Source organism: Cibotium barometz, chromosome 44, assembly GCF_041138505.1.
Source record: "Cibotium barometz isolate CiBa-2024 chromosome 44, ASM4113850v1, whole genome shotgun sequence".
Taxonomy (NCBI): Eukaryota; Viridiplantae; Streptophyta; class Polypodiopsida; order Cyatheales; family Cibotiaceae; genus Cibotium; species Cibotium barometz.
Genome location: NC_141089.1, coordinates 5209779 through 5225681, shown reverse-complemented (window position 1 = coordinate 5225681; position 15903 = coordinate 5209779). Strand labels below are relative to the sequence as shown.

Genomic DNA, 15903 nt, shown 5'->3' with positions numbered 1-15903 from the left:
GATGTGGTGTGATGTAATGTGAATCGGGATAGATGTGAATGAATGAGATGTGATGTGAATGGATGTGATGTGGTGTGATGTAATGTGAATCGGGATAGATGTGAATGAATGAGATGTGATGTGAATCGAGATATATGTGAATGAATGAGATGTGATGTGAAATGGATATGATGTGAATCAGGATAGATGTGAATGAATGAGATGTGAAGTGATGTGAATCGAGATAGATGTGAATGGACGAGATGTGATGTGATGTGATGTGAAATGGATGTGATGTGATGTTAATTGAGATAGGCGTGAATGAATGAGATGTGATGTGATGTGAATTGAGATAGATGTGAATGGATGAGATGTGATGTGATGTGAATCGGGATAGATGTGAATGGATGAGATGCAATGTGAATGGATGTGATGTGATGTGATATGAATATGGGTAGATGTGAATGGATGAGATGTGATGAGATGTAATATGATGTGACTAGATGAGAATGGATGAAGGACGATAGGAATACATATAATTGGATGTGGATTAAGCAATCTGAATTGATGTAGAAGAATGTGGAATAACGAGAAATGATGTGGAATAATGTGAAAAGATGAGAGTTCGTTAGAAACTGTATTTATGACCTATGTTTAAATGACTGTTTTATGTCAAGAATGCTGGGGAAGCATTTTGACCATCTTGTGAATGAGGTCATGGAGACCTAAGTGATAAAGTTGCAACACTAGCTGACGGAGAGTCAACGGAGGACGTCTCATGTAGTAAGGTCGACCGAGGTATTGACCAGCCTTGGTTCGATTTAAATGGTGAGCTTCCGACAGTGGATAAGGGATCAAGGAAGCAGCTTGAATGAGCCTAGAGGGTGCTGACCATACGGTGAGCTTTCGGTACGGTGGATGAGGGACCAAGGAAGCGGCCTATGAGTGAAGCGCTAGGTGACCTGCAAAGGAGCCTAGAGGGTGTTGACCATATGGTGCTCGGGCTCTAGTTCACCGAAGATACCCATGCGTGCATCGAGGAAGAAAATGGAACAAGGAGTTAGAGTTATTTTCTGAACTCGGGCATGGATCTGGTTGATTGTCCTTGCTGGTCCTCAATGGATTCTTTGAACCTAAATCTAATTTATGGAATTAAATCATAAATTTACCATAATTTTATTAACATAAAAGCATAAAAAGCCATTTTCTGAACCTCTAGCTTAATAAGCTTAGAGATTGATTTTGAATTGAGATGCATTCATAGGAATGACTATTCTTTTGGGAGAGAGATATATACATAAAAAGCATCCTAATTAAGCATAAAGATTAACTTTTTTATGATTAATCATTAGAATTCTTATAGAAAGCTTGATTTGCATTGAAAATAATTAATTTGAAACTTCTCAAGCTTGAGAGGGGTTGAGAAGTGAAATCTTTTGAGAATATTAATGAAAACCATGAAATGACTTCTTACCTCTAGATTTGGCTTGCTTCTTTATCTTAGAAGGAATCCCCCAACCAATCAATTAGTTTAGTATGTTGAGAAGAAATCTCCAAGGATTGCTGAAGAGAGAGAGAAGCTCCAATCTCTCCAAAAGTAGAGGATTTTTAAGGGATAAAAGAAAATATCATTATTTTAATGTAATACTATCATGGTATAGTTCATAGATGAGAATACAAAAGAATGAGGGTCTATTTATAGGTGTGAGGAAGGTCACTAACTGAGTCCAACTAAGTTCTAGAATTTTCCAGCTTGAGTTTGGCTAAATTTGGACAAGATTTGGACCAGTTTAGCTCCCATTTTGATCCAGTTTGATTCAGGAGAGAGGAGAGGTAAAAATATCACAAATGTTTTGAATTAAAAAACCTTCCCACACATGTGAAGGAGGCACCTACCTTAAAGGTCTCCCCCTCCCTACCAACACAATTGGTAGAACCTTAGAAAAGTTCTATTTGTATCGAAAGCAGAGTAACCATACTAAATGGATGTGATGAGATGTGGATGGATGTGAATGGATATGATGTGATGTGGATCTGCATAGATATAAATGGATGTGATGTGATGCGATGTGATGTGGATCTGAATAGATGTAAATGGATGTGATATGATGTGATGAGATGTGGATAGATGTGATGTGATGTGATGTGGATATGAATAGATGTAAATGGATGTGATGTGATGTGATGAGATGTGGATGGATGTGATGTGGATCTGAATAGATGTAAATGGATGTGATGTGATGTGGATCTGGATAGATGTAAATGGATGTGATATGATGTGGATGGATGTGAATGGATGTGATGTGATGTGGATGAATGTGATGTGGATGGATGTGAAGAGATGTGGATGTATGTGAATGGATGCGATGAGATGTGGATGGATGTGAATTGATGTGATGTGATGTGGATAGATGTGAATGGACGTGATGTGGATCTGAATAGATGTAAATGGATGTGATGTGATGTGGATTTGAATAGATGTAAATGGATGTGATGTGATGTGGATCTGGATAGATGTAAATGGATGTGATGTGATGTGACATGATGTGGCATCCATGTGGCACACTCTCTCTACATACATTCACTGTAGGTTGCATCATGGGAAAGTAACATCACCTATAACCTGTTAACTAGACTATGGGAAAACCCTATTAGCTTTTTGTATAAATGGCACCTTTTCTTCTAGATGGCATTTTTTGAATTTGTCTACAACCTCCAACCACCTACAAGAAAAGCTCACAGTATAACTAGCATTATTTACTACATGGAACCTTTAATAGATTTTCGCATAGGTGGCCTTTTTAGAAATTTAAACCAGCATCAATAGTATCTCATTAGAAAGCCTTTTGGAAGTTTGTGTAGGTGCCCTAGTTGGATTTGAATTATGTGTATAGCCTTCACAGAAATGGTTGAAGCTGCGAACAAAGAAAGGATACCTATTTTACCCACACCTTAGGTTGGTTTCCACTTGTGTGAAGAAGCATTAAAATGTCCATCTTTAACAAGTATTGAAATTCTATTACCCACAGTACACCCTAGGTACTATACTGAGAAGATTCCAAGAATTATGGTTGGATTGAAAATTTCCAATAAAATCAACACAATCCAAGCACAGCTTTATCCAACACAAGAACACAATCTCATGACCCTCAAGTTATGGGATTTATTAGGTCAACCAACACTCAATGCTCATCGTGAAAGAAATCCATTCACACAAGACTTGAACAGGCCATGTTTGGGGTACTTTGGTGTAAGATTCCTCCCTCCAGCTTTTGAGGTGTAAAGGTGTAAGAACCTCCCCTTCTGTTTTTGTAATTATTCCCCTCTCTGAAATAGAAGAAAGATCTTGTTTTACCCTGTTTTGGCCTAGAGAGAGAAAAAGTCTAGAGAGAGATAATCTAAACTAAGATATCTTTGGATATAAATATCCTCCTAGTGTCTAAAACGGATTTCCCTGAAATAGAAATTCAAAAAGAACTTTCTAATGTGCATTAGGATCAATTAAAACTGATATAAGGGACCTTAGCCTAAGGGTCTAGATTTTCAAAAATTTCTGGATTATGGTCCAATTAAGATTTCTATGGGCCAATAAGATTAATCCAAGTGTTGGGATGAGATAAATCCAAAGAATAAAAGAAAATACCCTAAAAATGAGTAAATGCTCACATAAGATGAAGAGTTGACTGAGTGCAAGGTTTATTAGTTAAAAATTAAGAGATATTACTAAAAAAATGAGATATTTTGGAGAAATGATGAATTTTTGACACCTTGGTAAAGAGGGGGAGACCTTTGAGGTAGGCGCCTCCTTCACATGTGTGGGAAGGTTTTTTAATTCAAAAAATTTGTGATATTTTTATCTCTCCTCTCTCCTGAATCAAACTGGATCAAAATGGGAGCTAAACTGGTCCAAATCTTATCCAAATTCAGCCAAACTGAAGCTAGAAAATTCTAGAACTTAGTTGGACTCAGTTAGTGACCTTCCTCACCTATAAATAGACCCTCATTCTTTTGTATTCTCATCTATGAAAACCATGTTAGTATTACATTAAAATAATGATATTTTCTTTTATCCCTTAACAATCCTCTACTTTTGGAGAGATTGGAGCTTCTCTCTCTCTTCAACAATCCTTGGAGCTTTCTTCTCAACATACTAAACCAATTGATTGGTTGGGGGATTCCTTCTAAGATAAAGAAGCAAGCCAAATCTAGAGGTAAGAAGTAATTTCATGGTTTTCATTAATCTTCTCAAAAGATTTCACTTCTCAACCCCTCTCAAGCTTGAGAAGTTTCAAATTAATTGTTTTCAATGCAAATCAAGCTTTCTATAAGAATTCTAATGATTAATCACAAAAAAGTTAATCTTTATGCTTAATTAGGATGCTTTTTATGTATATATCTCTCTCCCAAAAGAATAGTCATTCCTATGACTAATTCTTTAGCAATGCATCTCATTGATAAATTCTTAATTCAAAATCAATCTCTCAGCTTGTTAAGCTAGAGGTTAACAAAATGGCTTTTTATGCTTTTATGTTAATAAAATTATGGTAAATTTATGATTTAATTTCATAAATTGGATTTAAGTTCAAAGATAGTTCTTCTATCATAATTGTATTACAAAGTTTTATTCTTTCTAGAAATATTAAAAATTATCAGTAATAGCGAAGCTTTGGCAAAATTTTAGAAATTAATACATAACTCATTTTTATGCATAATGTGAAAAGAGGACTTCCTACCATATTGTAGGATTGGACATCCTATGCTAAAAGAATGATTTTCATCAAATTCATGGAAAACTAATTTTGAGTATTTATGCATAATTAATTAATTAAAGAAAAGAGAAATTTTTGGTAATTTTATTTTTATGCAAAAAGAGGAATTCCCATGATAATGGAGATCCATGTAATTAAATGGAAAAAGAAAAATTTTGATATATTAAAATAATAAATTTTTTTATTTAAAGAGGAATATTAGATAAATTTATTTTATGTATGAGAAAATTTAAATGATAAAAGAGGAATTCCCATGACATTTGGAATTCCATCATTTAAATGGTAAAAGTGGAATTCTTAGCATATTAGCTCCAGGCGGACTATCTGATAGGGTGACAAGCACGATAGGGGTGAAGCAGGGATGCCGGCTATCGCCCACCCTCTTTGGACTCTACATTGATGCGGTCTCTGATTATGTAGACAGATTGGGAGGCCCTGGGGCATGCTTGGCAGGGGTGTTGATACACATCTTGTTATATGCTGATGATATTATTCTAATCTCAATTCTAGATAAATTTATTTTATGCATGAGAAATTTTTAAATGATAAAAGAGGAATTTCCATGACATTTGGAATTCAATCATTTAAATGGTAAAAGTGGAATTCTTGACATATTTGAAATAATGGACATTTTTATTAAAGAAAAGAGGAATTTTAGATAAATGTATTTTATGATAAAAGAGGAATTCCCATGATATTTGGAATGGAATTCAATCAATTAAATGCAAAAAGAGAAATTCCCATGATATTTGAGATCTATGAAATTAAATGGAAAAAGAGGAATTTTTAGCGTAATTCAAATTATGAGTATTTATCAAAAGTGAAATTTTGAGCATTATTAATTTTATTGGGAAATATGGGTGGATGAGTCCATGGCTCTTTTATATGGATCTGTTGGTTGATCTTACTGATCTTCAATGGAGAGTCAATCTGGATTTTTATAAGTGAATATATCTCCGAGTACTATGAGCTAGGAACTATTGAAAAGGCCACTGAGTGAACAGGTGGTGAGCGTTCTGGTTGCCAATGATGCCATAGGTACACCGATGAAAGAATGATTAGAAATTAGAATTCAACCTGGATATTTTGGAGGATTATGATCAATGATACTATGGTTTCATTAAAACATTGTTTTAAAGACAACTGAATCTGTGAAACATGCAATTTCATATTGGGTGTGTAAGTGGTGTGACTATCTTGAAGTTTGCTTGAAGCATCACCTAGGGGCCCTGGGATCTCTTTTCCCTAGTACCCAAGGCAAAACATATCCAAATTCCTAAATGGATCCTATCATTACAGTGGTTGGTGGTGGCTAACCCATAGGATTGGATGGGGTTAGGCTGGACTCATGGATTCCTAAAATGAGATTCAATTTTGTTATGGTACGATAGATGAAGTAAATCCCGGATAGTCCTTGTTCTATAGAAAAGAATCAACCACTTGATGAGGAAAAAAGCATTGGTCTCTATGATCCAAGTGCAAGTCTCTTTCTTGATCCGATCATCATGTGATTTACGGGTTCGGTCAGATCAGTTTGGTTAGTTAAGGCTCTTGACTACATTAAAATAAAAATATCCTGGAGGAATCGCCCATGCTTTCTAGGCGAGGGAAGTTTTTTCGGGTTCAGTTTTGGAAGAACCGAGGGATTAGTCTCTTGTCCGGATATCTATGGGGGCGAGGCCCCGAGTGAGAGGCTCTGCCCTACGCAAGAAGTGCTACTTTCACTGCTGCTAGCACCCCCGATTTCGTTGCGCGAAGGGGGGCAGGGATCTTTGAGTTGGTATCAGAGCAAATTGGCTAAAGTGGATCAACCGAGAAGCAAAAAATGTCAAGAATTTATGAAGTACCAGTAAAAGATTGTAATTGTGTGATGAAATTCATACAAATTGATATTCAAAATAAAAATTCATAAATTGGTAATTGGGTCTTCAGATGGAAGTACCGCAATTGTATGGAATCCTTGACTTGCTTGAGGCCTAGATATGATGGTATTTACCTTATAACTCCAAGGACCATGACTACCCGTATATATCATGGGTATATCTGCAACTCTTTACTGACAATGTATACGAGTAAATCTAAGACCTTGAAATTATAAGCGAAAATGCTATCCAGATGATGAATTTGAATGCTGGTTGATATGATTTTAGAATTTTGGTTGAGAATTGATGAGTTGATTTGGATTCTGATTGAACGATATAATGATTTTTGAATTCTGGTATAAAGAAGATAAGTTGAACAAAGCCACAATGAGGATGAATGGGACAAATCCTAGTGATGATATTAGTAACTGGAATGACAATTATGACTTCAGCAAATCACTATGAGATTAGTGGATTGTGCTGATAGATTGCTGCTGTTAACCCTTGACCCAGTGGATCTAATTAAGGGATGACAAATTGAAAACCTGCATAACTGAAACTCCTATGGAGAGGAATGATCAGATAGAATTTTCGGTGATGGACCATTACTATGTTAAGAATATGAATGAATTATTCTCTAATAATGAGTTCTGTATGTTCTTCTGTTAGAAGGGATCTTTATCCCATGATTCTGTGGGGGGCTCACCAATCTAAAGAACCCCAGAATCAGTTGGATCTAAAGTCGGATTTGAATTATAAATAAAGGGACTTAACAAGAATTTTTGTATTGATAGGATTATGGATCGAGGAGGTCATCGTGGTAGGAATGATAACCCCCAACTTGATGAGGAAGATCTCGACTTGGATGTTCGTAAAACTCTTCATAGATCACAGCCTGGACCTTTCAAGGGTGAAGGAGAAAAATTGGGTGAGGCTGTGGAGAAGTGGATCAAAGTAATGGAAGAACACTTCGATGTCACCGGGTACAATGAGAAGAGTAAAATGGTTCTTGCAAGACTGAAGATAGTAGAAACAGCTAGAGTGGCATGAAGAAACCATTGCGAGACAAATCGTCTGGATCGAAACACCCAAACATGGAATGATCTCAATAATTACCTAAGGAAGAGATTCTGTCCTCCCGACTTTTTGGAAACCAAGATGAACGAATTCTTAGAGCTAACCCAAGGGAGCAGAACTATTGAAGTGTATCACCAAGCGTTCGCTCTCCTCCTCAAGTACTCACCACTGCCAACTATATGAAGAATAGTTGATGGCCAGGTTCATTTGGGGACTGAATGAACCTTTCAATATCCTAGTGAATAATGCCAAGCCAGTTTCCATGGCCGAAGCAGTGCAGATGGCAAAGGATTTCACCAAGGCCTTTGATGTCAAGGTCCCGCCAAGCCAGCACCATCATCTTTCAAAAGATTTGTAGCTCCAGAAGGTAATTTCAACCTTCCACCACCTAAGAGACAACAGGATCAAGCTCAGAATATGGAAAGTTCCAAAATGGAAGAAAGGTCCTTTTCTCGGAACTCAATCCCCTAGAATTCAACTTCAGGAGTTCCACCCTTGAACAAGGAAATGAAATGCTATAACTGTCAAGGATTTGGACATCGCAGTATGAATTGCCCAACTCCTTTTAGATCAAGGTTTTCGGGGCAGGGAAATCAGGGACCAAGATTCCAAACTCCAACTCCTTCCTTCCAGAGTAATCAGGTTCCTTTCCGTCAAAATCAGGGAAATCCCAAAGGTAGACCCTCTAACCAACCCTCAGTTTTAATCCAAAGTAATAGAAAGACCTCCATCTTAGAATAGGGGAAGTCAAAGAGAGATGTTCCCAAATCGGCCGTCCACTTCCAAGGCAGTAACGCTCGAAGTGATTGAAGAAGAAGAAGATGAAAGAGATTATACTCCACCTGCAAGATGAGGACATCTCGCGTTTTTAAAGTAGGATAGGATGTAAGATTCCTCCCTCCAACTTTTGAGGTGTAAAGGTGTAAGAACCTCCCCTTTTGAGGTGTAAAGGTGTAAGAACCTCCCCTTCTGTTCTTGTAATTATTCCCCTCTTTGAAATAGAAGAAAGATCTTGTTTCACCCTGTCTTGGCCTAGAGAGAGAAAAAGTCTAGAGAGAGATAATCCCAAATTAAGATATCTTTGGATATAAAAATCCTCCTAGTGTCTAAAACGGATTCCCCTGAAACAAAAATTTAAAAAGAACTTTCTAATGTGTATTAGGAATCAATTAAAAATGATATAAGGGACCTTAGCCTAAGGGTCTAGATTTTCAGAAATTTTTAGATTATGGTCTAATTAAGGTTCCTATTGGCCAATAGGATTAATCCAAGTGTCGGGATGAGATAAATCCAAAGAATAAAAGAAAATATCCTAAAAATGAGTAAATGCTCACATAAGATGAAGAGTTGACTGAGTACAAGGTTTATTAGTTAAAAATTAAGAGATATTACTAAAAAAATGAGATATTTTGGAGAATGATGAATTTTTGACACCTTGGTAAGGAGGGGGAGACCTTTGAGGTAGGCGTCTCCTTCACATGTGTGGGAAGGTTTTTTAATTCAAAAAATTTGTGATATTTTTATCTCTCCTCTCTTCCTGAATCAAACTAGATCAAAATGGGAGCTAAACTGGTCCAAATCTTGTCCAAATCTTGTCCAAATTCAGCCAAACTGAAGCTGGAAAATTCTCAAACTTAGTTGGAATCAATTAGTGACCTTCCTCACCTATAAATAGACCCTCATTCTTTTGTATTCTCATATGTTGAACTATACCATGATAGTATTACATTAAAATAATGATATTTTCTTTTATCCCTTAAAAATCCTCTACTTTTGGAGAGATTGGAGCTTCTCTCTCTCTTCAACAATCCTTGGAGCTTTCTTCTCAACATAGTAAATCACTTGATTGGTTGGGGGATTCCTTCTAAGATAAAGAAGCACACCAAATCTAGAGGTAAGAAGTAATTTCATGGTTTTCATTAATATTCTCAAAAGATTTCACTTCTCAACCCCTCTCAAGCTTGAGAAGTTTCAAATTAATTGTTTTCAATGTAAATCAAGCTTTCTATAAGAATTCTAATGATTAATCACAAAAAAGTTAATCTTTATACTTAATTAGGATGCTTTTTATGTACATATCTCTCTCCCAAAAGAATAGTCATTCCTATCTTAGCAAATGAATGCAATTCTTAATTCAAAATCAATCTCTAAGCTTGTTAAGCTAGAGGTTAAGAAAATGGCTTTTTATGCTTTTATGTTAATAAAATTATGGTAAATTTATGATTTAATTCCATAAATTGGATTTAAGTTCAAAGATAGTTCTTCTATCATAATTGTATTACAAAGTCTTATTCTTTCTAGAAATATTAAAAATTATCAATAATAGTAGCAAAGCGTTGGTAAAAATTTTAGAAATTAATACATAACTCATTTTTATGCATAATGTGAAAAGAGGACTTCCTACCATATTCTAGGATTAGACATCCTATGCTAAAAGAATGATTTTCATCAAATTCATGGGAAACTAATTTTTAGTATTTATGCATAATTAATTAATTAAAGAAAAAAGAAATTTTTGGTAATTTTATTTTTATGCAAAAAGATGAATTCCTATGAGAATGGAGATCCATGTAATTAAATGGAAAAAGAGAAATTTTGATATATTAAAATAATGAATATTTTTATTTAAAGAGGAATATTAGATAAATTTATTTTATGTATGAGAAAATTTAAATGATAAAAGAGAAATTTCCATGACATTTGGAATTCAATCATTTAAATGGTAAAAGTAAAATTCTTGGCATATTTGAATTAATAGAGATTTTTATTTAAATTTAAAGAGAAATTTTAGATAAATTTATTTTATGCATGAGAAATTTTCAAATGATAAAAGAGGAATTCCCATGACATTTGGAATTCAATCATTCAAATGGTAAAAGTGAAATTCTTGACATATTTGAAATAATGGATATTTTTATTAAAGAAAAGAGGAATTTTAGATAAATGTATTTTATGATAAAAGAGAAATTCCCATGATATTTGGAATTCAATCAATTAGATGCAAAAAGAGGAATTCCCATGATATTTGAGATCTATGAAATTAAATGGAAAAAGAGGAATTTTTAGCATAATTTAAATTATGAGTATTTATCAAAAGTGAAATTTTGAGCATTATTAATTTTATTGGAAAATATCCATGGTTCTTTTATATGGATCTGTTAGTTGATCTTGCTGATCTTCAACAGAGAGTCCATCTGGATTTTTATAAGTGAATATATCTCCGGGTACTATGAGCTAGGAACTATTGAAAAGGTCCCTGAGTGAACAGGTGGTGAGCGTTCTAGTTGCCAATGATGCCATAGGTACACTGATGAAAGAATGATTGGAAATTAGAATTCAACCTGGATATTTTGGAGGATTATGATCAATGATACTATGGTTTCATTAAAACATTGTTGTAAAGACAGCTAAATCTGTGAAACAACAGGCAATTTCATATTGGGTGTGTAAGTGGTGTGACTATTTTGAAGTTTGCTTGAAGCGTCAGCTAGTGGACTGGAAACTCTTTTCCTTGGTACCCCGGGCAAAACATAACCAAATTCCTAAATGGATCCTATCACCACAGTGGTGGGCGGTTGGCTAACCCATGGGATTGGATGGGGTTAGTAGGCTGGACTGATGGATCCCTAAAATGAGACTCAATTCTGTTATGGTACAATAGATGAAGTAAATCCTAGATAGTCCTTGTTCTATGGAAAAGAATCAACGGCTGTGCCTCTTGATGAGGAAAAAAGCGTTGGTCTCTATTATCCAAGTGCAAGTCTCTTCCTTGATCCGATCATGTGACTTACGGGTTCGGTCAAATCAGTTTGGTTAGTTAAGGCTCTTGACTACGTTAGAATAAAAATATCCTGGAGCAATCGCTCATGCTTTCTGGGTGAGGGAAGTTCGGTTTTGGAAGAACCGAGGGATTAGTCTCTTGTCCGGATATCCGTGGGTGAGGCCCTGAGAGTGAGAGGCTCTGCCCCGCACAAGAAGTGCTACTTTCACTGCTAGCACCCTCGATTTCGTTGCATGGAGGGGGGCAAGAATCTTTCAGCTGGTATCAGAGCGAAGTGGCTAAAGTGGATCAACCGAGAAGCAAGAAATGTCAAGAATTTATGAAGTACCAGTAAAAGATTGTAATTTTGTGTGATAAAATTCATACAAATTGATATTCAAAATAAAAATTCATAAATTGGTAATTTGATCTTCAGATGGAAGTACCGCAATTGTATGGAATCCTTGACTTGCTTGAGGCCTAGATATGATGGTATTTACCTTATAACTCCAAGGACCATGATATAGATCTATTTATATATACATGCTTACATACCTATATATACATACATACATAATATATATGTGTGTGTGTGTATGTATGTATTTATATATGTGTGTGTGTATGTATATATTTATCTATATATGTATAGGTATGTATATTCTCTTACTTACACATGCACATAATATAATATTAGAAAATATATGTGTGTGTGTATGTGAAGGAGGGGGGGATTGCTTTCTAATGTATGATATGTATATATATATATAAATGCTTATATGCCTATAAATACATACATACATACATAATATATGTGTGTGTGTGTGTATGTGTGTATTTATCTATGTATGCATTGGTTTTTCATATTCTCTCTCTTACACATGTACATAATATAATATTAGAAGATATATATGTGTATGTGGAAGGGTGGGCAATTTGCTTTCTAATATATTATATATATATTTATATAAGAAACTCATTCAATGAGCAAATGGCTTGATGGTGACAATTAATTGTGAGCCCCAATACATCTAGGTGTGTGGGAAAGAAACCCCCAAAGAGTGTCTTCTCTTCTCCTTTCTCCTTTCTCCTTTTCAAAATTTATCCCTCTCCTTTCTCCACGTAAAAAGGGTAGTAGATAGATAGATTTGAATAAATGCCTCCTCCTTTGCCCACATGGAGGGAGAGGTAGTCGTCCTTTATCTTGTATAGATAGTAGCACAATTTGTGACTTTCATAATCAGAATCTGTGACTTTAAAGTCATAAAATGCGACTTTAAACGTCACAATCTGTGAGTTTTCAAAAGTCGTAAATTGTGTTGTTGAAAGTCGCAGCAGAGGGAGCGACACGGCATGACTTCATATTAATGTGATTACACGATGGCACAAAACACTCTTGGCCTTCAAATACTTTCAAATTTTTAAAATTCCTGTCCAAAATTACACTCACCAAAACCCTCGACTTTGAAGGGCAAGGATGCGCATCAAAAATCAAGCGGTGGCGTAGTTGGCACGTCAAATATTGCAATGCACCGCATGCAATATATTTATATAGTAGCACACTAGCCTGATCAACGCACGCACGCCTTCAATAGGTACGCAAGAACATATATGGCGCTCTTATCTCTGCTTCTTGGCTTCCTTTTCCTCGCTGCAGCCGCCTTCTTCTCTCAGCTCCAGAGTAGTACTGCAGCTGCTACCTCGCGCGCTCTTCTTTCTTCAGCTGCCTATCCAAGACACTACGTGCAAGCGCTGCTGAACTTCCAACGCGGCATCACGCACGACCCCCACGGCGTCCTGCACACCTGGAACGAGATTACCGATTTCTGTGCTCACTGGAGCGGTGTGCGTTGCTTCTTCGATGATTCCGCACACCAGCACATGATCTCTCTGGACCTCTCCGGTCTTAGTCTCACGGGCTCCATCGCCCCAGCACTCTCCTCTTTGCACACCTCCCTAGCTTCTCTCAACCTCGCCGCTAATAACTTCTCAGGGGACATACCACTAGCCGCTCTCGTAGCCAACTGCTCCAATTTGTCGCAGCTCAACGTCTCCAACAATCTGCTCACAGGCACAATTCCCCCCGCCTTTGGCAATCTCCGACGCCTTACCATTTTAAATTTGTCCACCAATTCCTTGAGTGGCATCATCCCGCACACGCTGGGCAATTGCTCACGATTGAGGGCTCTGAATCTTAGCTCGAATCTCCTGACAGGAAGTGTACCAGAATCTCTAGGAATGCTTTCCAACCTTAGTAAATTGTCTCTACGCTACAACAATCTCACTGGCTCCGTCCCTTCCTCTCTAGGCAATTGCTCCTCACTTCTATATCTCGAGTTGGGGTCTAACACTCTTTCCGGTTCGATTCCCGCCAGTCTTGGATCTCTTCGTAGCTTACAATATTTGGGATCAGCCCAAAACAATCTTACTGGATCTATCCCCTCTTCGCTAGGCAATTGTTCCTCACTTCTATTTCTCGTTCTGCAAAGCAACCACCTCGATGGTGAGATCCCGGCGATTCTCATGTCTTCCACTATGCCTCTATTGCGGTTAGACCTATCTGCCAATGCCTTATCCGGAAGGATTCCAGCGCCGCCCACTCTTGGAAATCACTTGGAGGTATAGTCATCTTTTTTCTAAACGTCTCCGATTTCATGATTTTATGACCAAATTAGCTGCATCAGCACCTGAAATACTCATTTTCAAGAGCATGAATTTTGATGATGTGGCGCAGGAGATCCCAGTAACACTAATCACTGTGCCTTTTTACAGTATCTTGTACTGTACAGCAACAAGTTGAATGGCCCCATTCCACCGTCACTCGGAATGTGTACCAACATATCGTGGATCGAACTTGAAGAAAACCTCTTAAGTGGGGAAGTACCACGAGAACTCGGTAACTTGCGAAACCTCCGACTCCTTACACTCAGTAACAACAAGCTCACAGGAGCTCTTCCAACATTTCTAGCTAAATGCCCTACACTTGAACTGCTAGACCTGAGGCAAAACAAGCTACGAGGCACACTTGAATCTTGTTGGTTTTCTCCTCTCTCCAAACTGCAGGTCCTTGCTTTGGGCTCTAATAGCATTCAAGGTCTCCTTCCAGCATGCTTGGGCAATTTCTCCAAGCATCTAAAGGTTGTGGACCTCTCAAATTGTAACTTGTCAGGCACCATCCCTGATCCATTGGAACTCCATGCCTTTAGATCATCTGGAGCTCAGAAGATTTTGGAAGGCAGCTACTTTGATATCTTTAATAGCTTGACTAGCTTCTTCTTAGATAGCTTTGCATTGATTGCAAAAGGGGAGAAATTGGAATACAAGGACCCGCTTGATTTAGTCATTTCCATGGATCTATCGGGGAATCAACTTAGCGGCAACGTTCCATCTTCACTAGGTACTCTCAGTGGCATGGTGTTCCTAAATCTATCAAGAAATCATTTTTTCGGAGCCATCCCCGGACGCTTGGCAGACCTGCACGAGCTTGAGTCACTGGATTTGTCTTCAAACAGTCTTAGTGGTAATATACCTAGTGAGCTCATTAATCTGACCTTCCTCTCTGATTTCAACGTCTCATACAACAATCTGTCTGGTCCGATTCCTCTAGGAAATCAGTTTGAAACGTTTGAAGAGAACAGCTATTTTGGAAATATGGGCTTATGTGGATTACCTCTCCCAAAACTATGCCAAAATGACTCATCTATGCCTGCAGTAGTTGAGAGCAATGAAGTTGCATCGTGTAAGACTTGTACAATATTAGATTGGATCACAAGTACAATGTCAATTAGTGGTTTGATTATAGGATACGTGGTGGGCTTTACAACAATGCTATCAGCTTTAAATCACTTTCGGAAGAGAAAAGATGAGCAGTCCATCGCAAGAAGAAGAAGAAACCAAGTAGACAACTCATATAGAATTAATTCTCTTAATATATAAGAAAAGTGGAGCAGTTCTTGGCTTTTGTTCTAGTCCTTTAATGAAAAGATTTTGGAATTATGGTTCCATGCATGGCCATGCTTCAATGGAGCATGGTATCTTTCATTTGAATTTTATCTCTTTGACCAGTGGATTCAATTAGGTTCCAATAAGTAATGGGAAAAAAAAAAGTCGAAAAAACGTCAATTTATACTAAATCCTTAGTATAGCTGTTTCACTACAAACACTATTGTGAATTGAGTGGGTAACTTGCAAGAGGGCCCCAAAACAATTTCCTTCAAGAAATAAGAAAAAGGTATCGTTTTAAGATAAACATTAATATAAAAATGATGATATATTCCTTTTTAATTTTTAGCCTTTTTTAAAATAGCTTCTATTCATGGCTAATTGCTCTAAATAGAGTGACCCATTATGGTACTCTTACAATACATTAGACTTATTTGCTTTTTTAATCTTACATACTCCTTATCTTTATATAGTTAATACATCGTCAATTCTTATTTGAAAAACACACTTTAGC

General features: G+C 36.8%; 1 protein-coding gene across 1 annotated transcript in view; it reads left to right on the top strand.

The window, feature by feature from the left end:
• LOC147612887 (uncharacterized) overlaps positions 1-15449 on the top strand; it is a 185377-nt gene extending 169928 nt beyond the window's left edge. The window contains exons 2-3 of the mRNA XM_086782158.1: positions 13756-14066; positions 14220-15449. Of these exons, the coding sequence (XP_086638284.1) occupies positions 13756-14066; positions 14220-15383 (1475 nt within the window). The 3' untranslated portion in view covers positions 15384-15449. The remainder of the gene's footprint in view (positions 1-13755; positions 14067-14219) is intronic.
• The last annotated feature ends 454 nt before the right edge of the window (positions 15450-15903 follow it).